The sequence below is a fragment of the Oryctolagus cuniculus genome, chromosome 9, assembly GCF_051225735.1.
Source record: "Oryctolagus cuniculus isolate XC-2025 breed Fujian yellow rabbit chromosome 9, ASM5122573v1, whole genome shotgun sequence".
NCBI classification, from domain to species: domain Eukaryota; kingdom Metazoa; phylum Chordata; class Mammalia; order Lagomorpha; family Leporidae; genus Oryctolagus; species Oryctolagus cuniculus.
In genome coordinates this window covers 102,697,640-102,713,018 of record NC_142875.1, presented here as the reverse complement: position 1 = coordinate 102,713,018, position 15,379 = coordinate 102,697,640, and the positions used below count along the sequence as shown (strand labels likewise).

Genomic DNA, 15,379 nt, shown 5'->3' with positions numbered 1-15,379 from the left:
AAGTGGTCCAGGCCGACGCCATAGCTCACTAGGCTAATCCTCTGGCTGTGGCGCCAGTACCCCGGGTTCTAGTCTCGGTTGGGGTGTCGGATTCTGTCCTGGTTGCTCCTCTTCCAGTCCAGCTCTCTGCTGTGGCCCAGAAAGGCAGTGGAGGATGGCCCAAGTGCTTGGGCCCTGCACCCCATGGGAGACCAGGAGGAAGCATCTGGCTCCTGGCTTCGGATTGTTGCAGCACCAGCCGTAGCGGCCATTTGGGGGGTGAACCAACGGAAAAAGGAAGACCTTTCTCTCTGTCTCTCTCTCTCACTGTCTAACTCTGCCTGTAAAAAAAAAAAAAAAAAAAAAAAGGAAGTGGTCCAAGAAGGTAAGCCTTAGCTGAAGCCCTCCATTCATCCTAGTCCCTGTAATATCCTGGGGATTCTGGGTTCTGTCCTGGGATCACACAACATTCTGGGTTCTGTCCTGGGGTCGTGGAACATTTTAGGGGCTGAGTCCCATCCTGGTAACATATAACAGAACTAGAAAGTGGCAGTCGGGCTTCATCCCCAGGCCCAGCCCTAACTCCACTCTCACCAACCATTCGAAATCACCATGGTTTACACATTTTTGCTAAAACTTGGAGTCATACCAAGAATACAAAGAACCAGCCCTGTGAAGACTGCTGTGCAGCTGTTTTAAAACTGGCGTGGAATACACTTCTGCTCTCTTCCTTCCTTTCAAGATTTGACTCCGGGGGGAAAATTTCTCTCTTGAGAGAAGTCCTCCATGGATCTGTCTCTGTCTCAGCTCTAGTGTTCATCTACATCTTTAGATCTCTAGATGCAGCTAAATGTACCTAGATCCACATATCTACAGAGAGGGTCTAGACATATGTGCATAGATGCAGGCATGTGTGTTTTGCTTGGCGGGGAGAAGCATATTATTCTTTCAGTAGTGAAAAATAAGCAAAATAAATAAAACCAAACATGCTCATTAAATAAAACTTAGCTAATAGAGAATAGTGGAAAATCAAACAGCCAAAATCATATCGACCACCTAAAACAACATCTGTTTAGTAGTTTGTATTTTAAATATTTTCTCGTAAGTATTAAGGTTTAAAACATAGAAGTGGGGGCTGGTGCCGTGGCTCACTTGGCTAATCCTCTGTCTGCAGTGCCAGCATCCCATATGGGCGCCGGGTTCTAGTCCTGGCTCTTCCTCTTCCAGTCCAGCTCTCTGCTGTGGCCCGGGAGTGCAGTGGAAGATGGCCCAAGTGCTTGGGCGCCTGCACCCGCGTGGGAGACCAGGAAGAAGCACCTGGCTCCTGGCTTCGGATCAGCGTAGCTCCAGCTGCAGCGGCCATTTGGCGGGTAGACCAACGGAAGGAGGACCTGTCTCTCTGTCTCTCTCTCTCTCACTGTCTATAACTCTACCTGTCAAATAAAAAAAATTCTAAAACATAGAAGTAATTTCATTAATTTACAACTTTGAGTCTTGTTATTTTTCAAAGATAAGTTTATTTATTTTTTAAAAAGATTTTAAAGATTTTTTTCTAAAAGGCACAGTGGGGGGGGGCAGAAAGATTCGTCATCCACTGGTTCACTCTCCCCCCAAAAATGACCACAACAGTCAGGGCTGGGCCAGGCCACAGCCAGGAGTCAGGAACTCCTTTTGGGTCTCCAATGTGGGTGGCAAGGGCCCAAGTACTCTGTTGATTTCCCAGGTGCATTAGCAGGGAGCTGGGTTGGAAGCAGAGCAGCTGGGACTTGAACTGACTTTCTGATACAGGATGCCGGGGTTGCAAGCCGCAGCTTAACCCACTGTATCACAACGCTAGCCCCAGTCAAATATACATCCAACCCTGGACCGTATAGCAACTTGACAGTCAGTGCTAATAAATTTACTCTGTTTGGTTTTATGCTATTCGTTTTCTTTCTTTCTTTCTTTTTTTTTTTTTTTAGAGAGAGAGAGAGGTCTTCCATCCAATGGTTCACTCTCCAGATGGCCGCAATGGCCAGAACTGTGCCGATGCGAAGCCAGGAGCAGGAGCCTCTTCCTGGTCTCCCACGTGGGTGCAGGGGCCCAAGCACTTGAGCCATCCTCTACTGCTTCCCCAGGCCATAGCAGAGAGCTGGACAGGAAGTGGAGCAGCCGGGACTTGAACTGGCACCCATATGTTATGCCAGCGCTTCAGGCCAGGGCTTTAACCCACTGCACCACAGCGCCGCCCCACAATTCATTTTCTATTATCATTGAACCATTGTATTTTATTGTGTCTTTCAAATTTTGATTAATCTCAAATCTTTACCAAAATTACAGAGTTGGTTTTCTCCAGAGTGCACAGCAATTGGAGGCACACACTAAGTATTGGCAGGGGCTTCTAGTCCAGTGTGGGGCTCAGCCAGGTGTCTGTAGGAGATGGGGCAAGTGTGAGGTGACACCCTTTTCACAGAAGTGGAAATTCCCAGCGAGGGAGGACTGGGGACTGGGCGGGGGAAGAGGATGACCCTCGAGGGCTGGAGGGCGACTGAGTGGTGTCCTGGCATCCTGAAAACAACAAGCGAGCTGGGGAAGTTGAGCAAAGTCACTGTCTCTTTTTAAAAAGCTTTTTGCAGTCTCTTTATTTGTACAACAGACTATGATATGTCCTTTGCAAACCTGGTGCTAGAATTAAGTGAAAGACCATGCGAAGCACCTGTTGTATAGGAGACAGAAAACACAAAAGAGCTGCTACAGTAGCTGCACCTAGGAGTTGTGGCAGGTGGTAAAGCCAACAGTCTGACAACTTGGAGGCCAACTACAGGGTCTTTGGAATGTTCCAGAAGCAAATGCCATGAAGGCTGCTCCTGTCACACTCCACGTGAGTGGGGGCGAGCAGGTGACTCTCGCACAGGTAGGTACGGAAGAAGCTGTGTTAATGGACGAAGCGCAGAGGGAGATGGTTAAGGTGCAAAATGCTGAGACATCGGGGTCTTCCCTGTGTCAGTGTGCAGGAAGGCAGAGGGAGAAAGTGGGGCTGGGGACCAGGCTTCCTACCTGGGATGGAGCAGGCCTGAGGGGAGGAGCTCTCTCCCACAGTGGCTCCATCTCAGATCTGCATAGGGATTCTTTGCCCACCCTGCCCAACGTGCCGCCCTCACTCCCAGCCCCCACAGTGCCGCCCAAGCACCGCAGGGTCATTCTGTGCTGTCCATCACCTCCTTGATCCAGTCCACGTAGTTGAGCACTTTGGTGTAGAAGCTGTACCCAGTGCCACACCCGACGCCCCAGGATACGATGCCGGTGGCCACCCAGCGATGGGCGTGGTCATCCCATACCACGTAGACGCTGCCGCTGTCTCCCTGGCAGGCACTGTTCTCCCACGTGTTGTCCCTGACACAGAACATGTTGTCGGAAAACACCTCGGTCCTCTGCCTCTCCCGGAGCCAGGCCTCGCAGGCCTCCCTGGGAGCTATGGGGAGCCTCGAGTATTTCAACTTGGTGGGTAACCGGCCCATGGCCATGCCAAACCCGCTCACGTAGCCCGACTTGCCGCTGAGGTAGAGGGTCTCGTTGTCTGGCAGACAGACAGGGAGGAGGTGGGGGCCCAGCGGGACGCTCTGCTGGAGCTCCAGGAGGGCGATGTCCCCGGTGAAGTTGTGGGACTCATCTGGACGGTAATCCGGGTGCATAACGACCCGGCGGACGGGGTGGTTTCCCAGCTTGATCATCTCTTCCACGTCCGTGTGGCCCAGAAACACATCCACACTCCGGGGCTTCTCCGGAAAGACGCTGTCCTTGGGGTGGATGGTGTGGGCCGCCGTCAGGATCCACCTGTCGCCCAGCAGGGCCCCGCCCCCGCGGCCGTAGATGCTGGTGAGGGCTTGCCAGGGGAAGTTGCCCAGCTGAGCTTTGGAGGAGCCACGGCTCGTCTGGTCCTGGACAATGGGGGTGACTGGCCGCCCGCACACTGGGAGGGAGGAGAGGTCAGGAGAGAGGATCAGTAGCTGTGGTCGGGCTTCAAGGTCGCAGATACGGCTATGCATGGGGTCACACTCTACTGTTCTGGCCCCCAACTGTAGACCATATGGAGAGCCATTAGCCGTGATTCTGACGCTTCTGGGCACAAACCCTGCATGGGACTCAGGAGGATGGACAGAAGGCTGGGGAGCACAGATGAGCACAGGGTTGGGGCTGACTCTGCTGGACTCTCCCTCCTGCCTCCACAGGTATCTTTAAGCCGTTCCTTTAGGCTGTTGGTGGGACCATCTCCAGGCTAAATCACGTGTCTCTGCGAGTCTCTTGCTTTTGTTTTCTGAATCACCGTCTCATTTTTAGTGTCTCCCACTACTACCTACCTTCCAACTCACTCCCAAAGTACTACCATCCTTGAGGCTGCCCCTAGAGCTTTTTGTGGAGCAGTTTGGGTTAGCAAAGCAATGCTTTGATAAAAAAAAAATGTGGACTTCAAAAATGGTGGACTGAATGGTGCGGCTGGGGCCGGTGCTGTGGCATGGCAGCTTAAGTCACTGTTTGTGACGCTGGCATCCCATATTAGAGCCCCGGTTCAAGTCCTGGTTACTCCACTTCTGACCAGCATCGTAATAATGGACCAGGGAAGGCAGCAGCAAATAGCTCTGGTGCTTGGGCACCTGCTACCCACGTGGGAGACCAGGATGGAGTTGCTGGCCCCTGGCTATGGCCTGGCCAAGCCCTGGCTATTGCAGCTATTTGGGGAGTCAACTAGCAGATGGAAGATCTTTCTGTCTCTCTTCTCTCTCTCTTCCCCACCCCCTTCTCTGCCTTTCACTTTTCCTTTCAAATAAATAAATAAATAAATAAATAAATAAATAAATCTTTAGGACAACAGTGCAGCTGCTGTGGAACACAGTTTGGAGGTTCCTCAAACATAGAAGCTCCATGTAACCCAGAAATTCCACTTCTAAGTATACATCCTAGAGATTTGGAAACATGTTGATATAAAAGCTTGCACATGAATGCTCTCAGAGCCGTTGATCATATTACACCTGAGTAGAAGCAATCCCAAAGCCCATTAATTGATAAATGGAAAAATAGATAAACAAATAGATCCATATGATGGAATATTACTTGGCCATATAAAAGAATGAAGCACTGAAATATGCTATAACATGGATGAACCCTGAAAATACAATGCTAAGTAATAGCCTACAGTCACAAAAGACCACACATTGCATGATTTCTTTTATACAAAATGTCCAGGAATAGGAAAATTCCTAGAGATAGAAAATGGATTTGTGGTTGCCCGGGTACAGGGGAAGAGAGGGTTGAAGGTACCGGGTTTCTTTTTCGGATGATAGAAATGTTCCAGGATTAGTGGTAATGGTTTCACAACAAAAATGATGGAATTGTACCCTTTAAAGTGGTAAAATGGTGAATTTTATTTTAGTAAGATTTTTTTAATGGGCTTTCTGGCTTGTGTGGCTTCCAGGTAGGGAGAGATTTTTGGGACAGAGAGTCTGTCTGTGTACCCTTAAAACATCCCATATAAAGAGAGGGTTTCCTGTTGTTTCACCTCTTCTGCCCTCTTCCTCCCTCGCTTTGTCCAGCTGATTCCTGGTGCTTTAACTTTCTCAGGCTTGTCTTAGCCCCTGAGGACCAAGGGAGAACTCCTGGCCTCTTCTTTTCTGGAAGGCCCCTTTCTCTCTCCCCTTCTGCTTGGATGTCCCTGTTCTATTCTGAAGCTTTCAGCCCCTCCATCCCGTGGGGCCTGTTACCGCTGAGGCTTTTTTGGGGACGTGGCCCTCAGAGCAGCGCTGGGCGGGTGACCACTCACCGGGCACACACTGAGGCACCTCCTCCTTTGGCCGTCCATCCTTCCAGGTTCCCTGGGCTGGGCAGGCAGGTGTCCCTAAGGAGCAAAGTGAGGGGAGGCAAAGAAAGAGGCTCAGAATTGGAGGGTAGGGGGCTGTCAGGGCAGGGCTCAGACAGCCAAGGACCTTTGGCCGGAACCGAGGCAGACGGAAGCCCCTTCCTCACCTGGGGGCACTGCCTGGTAGTAGGGCTCCTGGCAGTGGTTCTGGATCCTGGCGGTGTTCTCCACAGGTGTGTCCAGGGCCCCGGAGTCCCTGCTGGCCTTGGTTATGGGCTGACTGGAGTTCACAGCTACAGGAAAGCAGCAGTCATTAGGGCCCAGCAAGGACTTCCAACCTGGCGACCCGGGGCTGACCTGGCTCTTGACCTGCATGGTGGTTTTGTTTTTTTATTTTTATTTTATTTATTTTTTATTTTTTTTTTTTGACAGGCAGAGTGGACAGTGAGAGAGAGAGACAGAGAGAAAGGTCTTCCTTTTGCCGTTGGTTCACCCTCCAATGGCCGCCACGGCCGGCGCGCTGCGACCGGCGCACCGCGCTGATCCGATGGCAGGAGCCAGGAGCCAGGTGCTTTTCCTGGTCTCCCATGGGGTGCAGGGCCCAAGCACCTGGGCCATCCTCCACTGCACTCCCTGGCCACAGCAGAGGGCTGGCCTGGAAGAGGGGCAACCGGGACAGAATCCGGCGCCCCGACCGGGACTAGAACCCGGTGTGCCGGCGCCGCTAGGCGGAGGATTAGCCTAGTGAGCCGCGGCGCCGGCTGCATGGTGGTTTTGAAAACACACAAGCACATACCTGAACTGGTTTCCACTGATCAGACTGTCAAGATTCAAGGAGTGAAAATAACTGAGCTGTTAGCACGGGGAAACAGGCACTTCCAAACATGGATGGTGGAAGTGTGAATTAGCAATAAAGCTTTTGGAAGGAAACCTAGCAGTATCAAAATTAAAAATTCATTTTTAAACCTAGCAGTTCCATGTCTGAGAATGTACCCTAAAGATACTCTCACACATACTCCCCGAGATGGGTACAGAAGGATATATATCCACAGCAATGCTCTTGGTGGCTGTGGAGGGCTGGTTAATTGTGCTGTGTATAACAGTCAAAGGGACGTTACGTGGCCATTAAAGGAGCCAGCTCCCTGCTAATGCACCTGGGAAGGCAACAGAAGACAGTGTAAGTGCTTGGGTCCCTGTTACTCATGTGGGAGACCCGGATGGAGTTCCAGGCTTCTGGCTTCCACCTGGCTCAGCCTGGCCATTGTGGTCATTTGGGGAGTGAACCAGTGGGTAGAAGATTCTCTCTCTCTCTCTCTCTTTCTGTTTCTCCTCACTCTGTAACTCTTTCAAATAAATAAATCTTAAAAAATTGATCAATGCTAACCATATGATATGGGATGATCTTTATCAGTGAGTGAAGAAATGTTAAATTTAAAGATATCTGCAGACATCTTCCATCTGCTGGTTCACTTCCCGAATGGCCACAATGCCTGGGCTGGGCCTGGCCAGAGTTAGCCTGGAACTTCAACCAGGTCTCCTGCTTCTTTCCCAGGGCATTAGCAGAGAGCTGGATTGGAAGTGGAGCTGCCCAGACTTGAACTGGTGCTCCTGTGGTTTAAAACATTGTGTACAGCATGCACACACACAATTTCTATTTGATAGTGTAGGGTGTCTTAGAAATAATACCCAGGAAATGGGGAACAGGGTCATTTCTGGAGAGAGTAGCCAGGAGCTAAGGGTCAGAGATCACAGGAAGACTTACTTGTTATCAACACTGTTTTATTATTATTATTTTTAATTTTTGTCTTGTGTATGTATTGTCTTAAAAAAAAAGCAAAGCAATTGAGCTGTCATTTGAAAAATCTAGAATTTCACCTAAAAATCTGGCTTGGGGGTTTTTCTTGAAAAATGAGATGATCTGCAAACATTGGGCAAGCTGTAAACCTGCCAGGAAACAATGGCTGGAGCTGCCCTTTAACTGGGCTGCTGGCCCACAGAGGCAGGGCTGGGCGGGGCCCGCTGGGGCCCAGGTGTCTCAGCCTCCAGCCTCAGCTGTTACTCCAGCTTTCATTTGTTGCTTCAAGACATGGTGTGTGTGTGTGGCGGGGGGGGCTGGGGGCAGAGGCTCCCTCCCTGCTGCTCCCCCAGGGGGACACTCACCCACAGCCTGGTAGACAGCCAGGAAGCCCCTGTGGAGGTGGGCACTCTTGTTTTCCAGGGTAGAGCGTGTGCGGAAGGTCAGGTGCAAACGCCTCCCGGAGGACACAAACTCCCTGGGACTGGGACAGCTGCCCAGAGGGGAGCCCTGCTGACCGCAGAGCCGGCTGAGATCCTTCCCGTTGGCTGAGATCTGGAAGGGGGAGGAGCAGTGAGGGGCAGGTGCACTCTGGTGAATCCGGTGAATTGCAGCGTCGCATCCTGGGCATGACTCCAGCCCCACCTGGAAGGCCTGTGCCCCTCTGGGGCTCAGAAGCCTCACCCACAGCACCTTCCTCTGGCGCCTTCCTGTTCATGGTGACTTTGCCTTTCTTCTCTGCTTTTCTTCCAGACATCTGCACACACTAGAAGCTCTCTTTAGCCTATGGCCGTCATGTCATAAAACCTACCATGCTGTCCTTTTTTTTTTTTTTTTCTTTTGACAGGCAGAGTTAGACAGTTAGACAGTGGGGTGGGGGGACAGAGAGAAAGGTCTTCCTTCCGTTAGTTCACCCCCAAAATGGCCACTACGGCTGGTGCTGCGCCAATCCGAAGCCAGGAGCCAGGTGCTTCCTCCTGGTCTCCCAAGGGGTGCAGAACCCAAGCACCTGGGCCATCCTCCACTGCCTTCCCGGGCCACAGCAGAGAGCTGGACTGGAAGAGGAGCAACCAGGATGGAATCCGACACCCCAACTGGGACTAGAACCCGGGGTGCCAGCGCCGCAGGCGGAGGATTAGCCTAGTGAGCCGCGGCGCCAGCCTGCTTCCCTTCTTTCCAGAAGCTTTTAGGGGTCTCCAGGGCTCCTGCCAGAGGCACCGGGATGGAAGTTCCAAGAAGGCAGGCCTGCGGCTGTTTTTGCTGAGTCCCTGATGCTCAGCAGGGTGCCTCTGGCAGTGCTAAGTCCCTCCCGCCCCGCTTCTCCCCTTGTCCTGCCACCCGCATCTCAGCACGTCCACTTCTTTAGGTAGCTTTCTTTTGAAAAAAGTTTGATTTATTTGTTTTTATGTATTTGAATGGCAGAGAAGCAGGGAGACCTTCCATCTGCTGGTTCAGTCCCTAAATGCCTGCAACAGTCACATTTGGACCAGACCAAAGCCAGGAGCCCAGAACTCCTTGGGTAGCAGGGACCCAAGTACTTGAGCCATCACCTGCCCTTCCTTAGGTGTGTATGAAGAGGAAGCTGGGGGGCCGGCGCTGTGGTGTAGCAGGTAAAAGCGCCACCTGCAGTGCCGGCACCCCACATGGACGCCAGTTTGAGACCAGGCTGCTCCATTTCCGATTTGGCTCTCTGCTGTGGCCTGGGAAAGCAGTAGAAGATGGCCCAAGGCCTTGGGCCCCTGCATCCATGTGGGAGACTTGGAAGAAGCTCCTGGCTCTTGGCTTCGGATTGGTGCAGCTCCAGCTGTTGCGGCCAATTGGGGGAGTGAAACAACAGTTGGAAGACCTCTCTCTCTCTCTCTCTCCCTCTCTGTGTAACTCTGACTTTCAACTAAATAAATAAATCTTAAAAAAAAAAAAAAAAAAAAAAGAGGAAGCTGGGTTGGGAACTGCACTCAAGTGTGGTATGGCGGCGTCCCAAGTGGTGTCCTAACTGTTGCTCCACACACCTGCCCTTTTGAGTAACTTTCTGTGGTCAGCCTCTATGAGGGAAATGCCAAGTTCCTGGGGATCCTGCTCTTCTTTTGGGGCACCCCTTCTCTCACCCCACGGACGGTAACTGAGACCCGCACATGAGTGGGGATCTAGGATGTGAGTGTGCACAGTATGAGGTACACTGGGTGCAGGGACCCAAGCTCTTGGGCCATCCTCTGCTGATTTCCCAGATGCATTAGCAGGGAGCTGGATCGGAAGTGGAACAGCCAGGAATCAAGGGATGTTGGTGCTGCAGCTGGGCTTTTGTTTTTGTTTTAAAGATTTATTTGAAAGGCAGAGTTGCAGAGAAGCAGAGGCAGAGAGAGACAGAGAGGCCTTCCATCCGCTGATTCACTCCCCAGATGGCTGCAATGGCTGGAGCTGCGCTGATCTGAAGCTGCTGGCTCCTGGCTTTGGATTGCGGCCATTTAGGGAGTGAAGCAGGTGAAACTCTGTCTCTACCTCTCTTTGTAACTCTGTCTTTCAAATAAATAAAACAAATCTTTAAAAACACAAAATGAACTAAAGTATAGTGTGCTGAGTTTGACATTTGAGGTGTGTGTGTGACTTGCTCTCAGAGCACAGAGGAGGGAGGACTCTTATTCCTGGACTTGAAATCCCTCAAGAGTGGAGTCAGGTGTAGGTTAACATTGCCCGTGATTTCAAAGGAGCAAGGGGCAGGTGTTGTGGTGAAGCTGTTAAGCCACTATCTGGGACACCCACATCCCATGTCTGAGTGCCAGTTCATGTCCCAGCTGCTCTGCTTCCTAACCAGCTCCCTGCTAATGCGCCTGGGAAAGCAGCAGAGGATGGCCCAAGTGCTTGGGTGCCTGCCAGCTACATGGGAGACCAGACTGAGTTCCTGGCTCCTGGCTTTGATCTGGTCCAGCTCCAGCTGTGGCAGTCATTGGGGAGTGAATCTGCCTGTGTCATTCTGCCTTCCAAATATATATATTTTTAAATATTTATTTTTATTAATTTATTTAAAAGGCAGAGTTACACAGAGGCAGAGAGAGAGAGAGAGAGAGAGAGAGGTTTTCTATCCACTGGTTCACTCCCTAAATGGCTGCAACAGCCAGAGCTGTGCCAATCTGAAGCCTGGAGCCTGGAGCTTCTTCCAAATCTCCCATGTGGGTGCAGGGGCCCAAGAACTTGTGCCATCCTCTGCTGCTTTCCCAGGCCATAGCAGAGAGCTGGATCAGAAGAGGAGCAGCTGGGACTTGAACCTGCACCCATATGGGATGCTGGTAACCTGCTGTGCCACAGAGCTGGCCCCTGTATATTTTAAAATATATATATAATTATAATAAATATATAATATATATACCTTAAGGGAACAGGGTTCATGGTTGGTGCTCAACAGACATGGGCTGAATTAAGTATAGTCCAGGCTGGTTAAATCTGAAGCAATAAATATATGTTTTTCTCCCCACCTCAAACCCCACTGATTTGACAGCAAAGGCATAAAGAGGCATACATAACCAGGAGCCGAAAATGAGAAGAGGAGTAGCTGTTCAACCCAGCAGTCACAGCACCCACTGAGGTGCTCGTGTTCACGTCGGGAGGGCCTGGCTGAGACACCTGCTCCACTCCTCACTGCAACTTCCTGCTAACGCGGACCCCAGGAGGCACAGGCGATCTTTCAAGTAATTGGGTTCCTGCCCCTCCCTTGGGAGACCTGGCTCAAGCTCCCAGCTCTGAGCTTTGGCCCTGGCCCAGGCTGTTGTGGGCATTTGGAGAGTGAACTGGTGGATGGGAGCGCTCTATGCTTCTTTGTGTGTCTGATTTTCTCTTTCTCTAAGAAAGAAAGAAAAATTTCAGATAACAGCGTGAACGCCGCGGCAGACCGCGTGGCGATGGACAAGCGGCAACCTGAGGCTGCAATGGTAGAAGCCCGCGTGAAGCAAGAAGGCTCTCATCACAGAACCCTGGAAAGCCTCAGGCACCGCACCGGGGCGTGAAGAACTCCTGGGGACAAGGGGACAGAGCCTGTAGGAGGGGCAGGTGCTGGTTCAGTCGCTTGGGAGCAGTGCGCGCCTCCGTATCAGGGTCTTGGTTTGAGTCCTGGCTCCTCTGCTACTGATCCGGCTTCCTGCTAATGTGCATCCTGGGAGGCAGAGGTGGCGGCTCAAGCAGTTAGCACCATCCACGTGAGAGACCCAGATGGAGTTCCTGGCTCCTGTCTTCAGCCTGGCCTAGGCTTGACTATTGCAGGCACTCGGGGAGTGGACCAGTGGATGAAAGATCTGTCTCTCTCCTCCTCTCTCCATTTCAAATAAAGTGGGGGAATAAAAGTCCTTGTGAGGACACCTCAGAATCCGAGATCCTCCCACCCACCTAGCACCTCTGGGCAGCTCCCTCCGTCCCCCAGCAGAAGACCTGAGCTTGACCTTGACCCAGAGGCTGTGGACTTGGGGGTCCCTGGCTTTTTACTCTATAGATGCGCAATGTTTCTGTGCCCCTTCACAAGTCTTCAAACTGCAGGGCCATCCTGCTGCCCTCTCCCGTGCTCTGTGGGGCCTGGGTGGCAGCCAGGGACGGCGGTGCCGGTGGGAGCCCGTGCCTGGGGTACACCTTGGCCTCCTAGGTGAGCTGACTTGAGAGCCCTGCGTGCCTCCTCTAGATGGCTGACTGAGGGCACAGCCACCTCCCACGTCCCCTGGAGCCCCTCCCCAGAGGCCCTGAAGGACCCCAGCCCAGCTCCAGCTTACTGTGACCGAGTCCCCTTCACAGTCCTGGGATGGCTCCAGGTCGAAGTCCTGGAAGACGAGCCTCACAGCGAAGCCCTCTGGAGCCTGGATGTCAAGGGCACTCTCCTGGCCTTTGAGATACGGCTCGGGGTACCCAGGGGATGAAAACTGCTGGGGGTGCTGCTGGGCCAAGAGGACGAAGCCCTGGGTGGGGCAAGCCTGGAGGACTCCCCAGAGGAGCAACCACCACCTGCTGGGGAGAGGCACAAGAGGAGGAGACACAGCTGTGGTTTGAGACCTGTGGATAGACAGGAGTGGGGGTGCAGGATGCTAAGGGATGGTGAGGCCTGGTAAAGCCACTGTCTGCGGTGCCTGCATCCCATGTGGGCGCCGGTTCAAGTCCCAGCTATTCCTCTTCTGCTTCAGCTCCCTGGTAATGTGCCTGGGAAAGCAGCAGCAGATCGCCCAAGTGTTTGGGCCCCTGCGCTCACATGGGAACTCCTGGCTCCTGGCTCCTGGCTTTGGCCTGGCCCAGCCCTGGCTGTTGCAGCCATTTGGGGAGTGAACCAGAGGATGGAAGATCTCTGTCTCTGTCTCTCTTCTCTCTGTCTCTCCCTTTCTCTCTGTAAATCTGACTTTCAAACAGATTAATAAACCTTAAAAAAAAAAAAAAAGGCAAGTGCCAGCACCTGTGGCCTCAGTCCTTGAGGCCTGGGCACTTCCAGTCTTCATTGCCCCGCCCCACCCCAACCCAACCCCTGAGGCCTCCTGTGTGGCTTCCGCAGAGACCACCACCTTGCCGGGGATCTGAGGGAGCGATGGTGGGGACAAGCAGAGACACTGGAATGTTGTTCCTGGCTCAGCCACTGAGCCGACCACCGCCCTGGAAGGCTGGAAGAGGCCACAACTCGCTCAATTAACTGCTGTGTGCATGTGTGTGTGTGTGCACATCCTGTGTGCATGTTCATGTGCTGTGTGTATGCCATGTGTGTGTGTGCATGCCTTGTGTTTGTATACTCCCTGTGTGAGTGACCTCCTGTGTGTGTATATGCCCTGCATGTATATGCTATGTTGTGTGTGTGTATGCCCGGTGTGTGTGACCTCGTGTGTGCGTATGCTCTGGATGTGTGTCCATGCCCTGTGTGTGTATATGTTCTGTGTGTGTGTGCCCTGTGTGTATGTTCTGTGTGTATACCCCATGTGTGTGTGCCCTGTGTGTATGTTCTGTGTGTATACCCCGTGTGTGTGTGTGCCCTGTGTGTATGTATGACTTGTGTGTGTGTGGTCTGTATGTGTGTCCATGCCCTGTGTGTGTGTATGCTCTGTGTGTGTATGCTCTGTGAGTATGTGTGTATACCCCGCATGTGTGTGCCCGGCGTGTATGACTTATGTGTGTGTGCTCTGTGTGTGTGTCCATGCCCTGTGTATGTGCACCTTGCGTGTGTGAGTGGACACACCCTTCCCCTCTCCCCAGACCTGGTCCTCCTCCAGGCCTCTCCGTAGGGCACACTCACATCTTGCCTGAGCAGCTGGTGGAGGGAGGGCTTCTCCAGGGCTTCCCCATTCTGGGACCAGGCATCTGGAACTGGACATCTGGGACCTGGGAGAGGACGTGGCCCTGGCCTGGGTACAAGAGGTGGGACTGGAGGGGGAGGAGGAAGTTACTGGAAACCTGTTAGGCAACTCAGCTGGTTTTTCATCCTCTGGGTTGCGCGCCACCTGCTGTTTAGCTTAGGAATAGCGCACCCCATACAACTTAAAGGAAAAGCAAGGAACGTCAGGACCTGTGGCTGGGGGCAAAGGCGGCTCTTGAAGCGGCCCCAGCAGGGACACCCACTTGCAGTTTGGTCCCCAAGCCGCCCCTTGGATGCAGCGAGAGCTGCATGTCCCCGTTTGAGTATCAGCCTCTCCGCTTTCCATCCAGCTTCCTGCTAACATGCCTGGGAAGGCAGCAGATGATGGCCCAAGTGCTTGGGTCCGTGTCACCCACTCCCTATGGGAGACCGGGACAGAATTCAGGCTTTGGCTTCAACTTGGCCCTGCCTTGGCTATTGCAGGCATTTGGGAAGTGAACCAGTGAATGGGAGATATTTCTCTCTCTCTCTCTCCGCCATTCAAATAAATAAATAAATAAATAAACATTTTAAAAACAACCAATATAGGCTAGAAGACAGACAGTGAAACATTTTTAAATGCTAAAGTGAAACAACTGTCAACTCAGAATTGCTTTTTTTCCAATAAAAATATTCTTCCAGATTGAAGATGAAATAGTTATTTTCAGGTTTAATTAAGAGAGAGAGTTTGTCATTAGCAGACCTGTACTTTGAGAAATGCTAAAGGAAGTTCCTCAGGTGGAAGGAAGATGAAACCAGGTGGAAGAGCAGTGCCACAGGCTGGAAGAAAGAGAAACAGGAAAATCGAAGATAAAGATAAATAGATTTCTTCTTTTTTTTAAAAAAAAAAAACTATTATTTTATTTGAAAGGCAGACACGGTGGGTGGAGAGAGAATCTTCCACCTGCTGGTTTGCTCCCCAGATAGGGCTGGGCCAGGACAAAACCAGGAGCCTAGAAATCAGTGCAGGTCTCCCACGTGGGTGGCAGGGGCCTGAGAGCTGGGACTGTCCTCTGCCTCCTCCGGGGTGTGCGTTAGCAGGAAGCTGCAGTGGGAAGCAGAGGAGCCAGGACTTGAGACAGGCGCTCAGATCCACGAAGCCGGCATCCTCAGCAGTGCCTTCAGTGCCGAGCCAAACACCTGCCCTAGTTTTCTTCTTCACGTCTTCGGTACACACAGGCATATTTAGCTGTTTAAGGCCCAAATCCTAAGGCTGTGATCTGGCAGATGGAGCCTGTAAGAAAAACCGTGGAGAGGGTGGACTCACACCTCTGTTTACCTCTAGGAGGCAGGGAGAGGGGGCACAGGGCTTCTCCACCCGGCTGCGGCTCCCCACGTGTGGCTGGGAAGCCCTGGGGGTCCCTCACAGCCCCTCAGGGGCCCTGTGAGGTCAGGTTAATTTTCACAGCAGCACTGGGTTGTCATTTGCTTTTCTCTC

At 52.2% G+C, this 15,379-nt stretch overlaps 2 protein-coding genes across 4 annotated transcripts in view; both read right to left on the bottom strand.

Annotated features, from left to right (window-relative positions):
* LPCAT3 (lysophosphatidylcholine acyltransferase 3) overlaps positions 1-15,379 on the bottom strand; it is a 139,471-nt gene that overhangs the window by 91,940 nt on the left and 32,152 nt on the right. The window lies entirely within an intron of this gene.
* On the bottom strand, positions 2,574-13,915 carry C1RL (complement C1r subcomponent like). 2 transcript variants are annotated; one of them, XM_008259771.5, is made up of 6 exons: positions 13,843-13,915; positions 12,350-12,581; positions 7,970-8,159; positions 5,977-6,102; positions 5,774-5,848; positions 2,574-3,928 (listed from the first exon to the last, which is right to left on the bottom strand). In XM_008259771.5, exons 1-6 carry the CDS (start codon positions 13,905-13,907, stop codon positions 3,156-3,158), a joined length of 1,461 nt encoding a protein of 486 aa, XP_008257993.3. In that variant the 5' UTR covers positions 13,908-13,915; the 3' UTR covers positions 2,574-3,155. The 2 variants fall into 2 exon arrangements, with proteins under 2 accessions (XP_008257993.3, XP_002712893.3); XM_002712847.6 differs by having other exon boundaries at positions 12,350-12,578.

Excerpts from the sequence above, each read along its gene's own strand:
- C1RL (XM_008259771.5), bottom strand. The coding sequence starts at position 13,907 with ATGCCTGGTCCCAGAATGGGGAAGCCCTGGAGAAGCCCTCCCTCCACC. Across the intron at positions 12,582-13,842 it reads ACCAGCTGCTCAGGCAAGAT|CAGGTGGTGGTTGCTCCTCT; the intron begins GTGAGTGTGCCC and ends GCCTCTCCCCAG. Across the intron at positions 8,160-12,349 it reads GTGAAGGGGACTCGGTCACA|ATCTCAGCCAACGGGAAGGA; the intron begins GTAAGCTGGAGC and ends TCCCCCTTCCAG.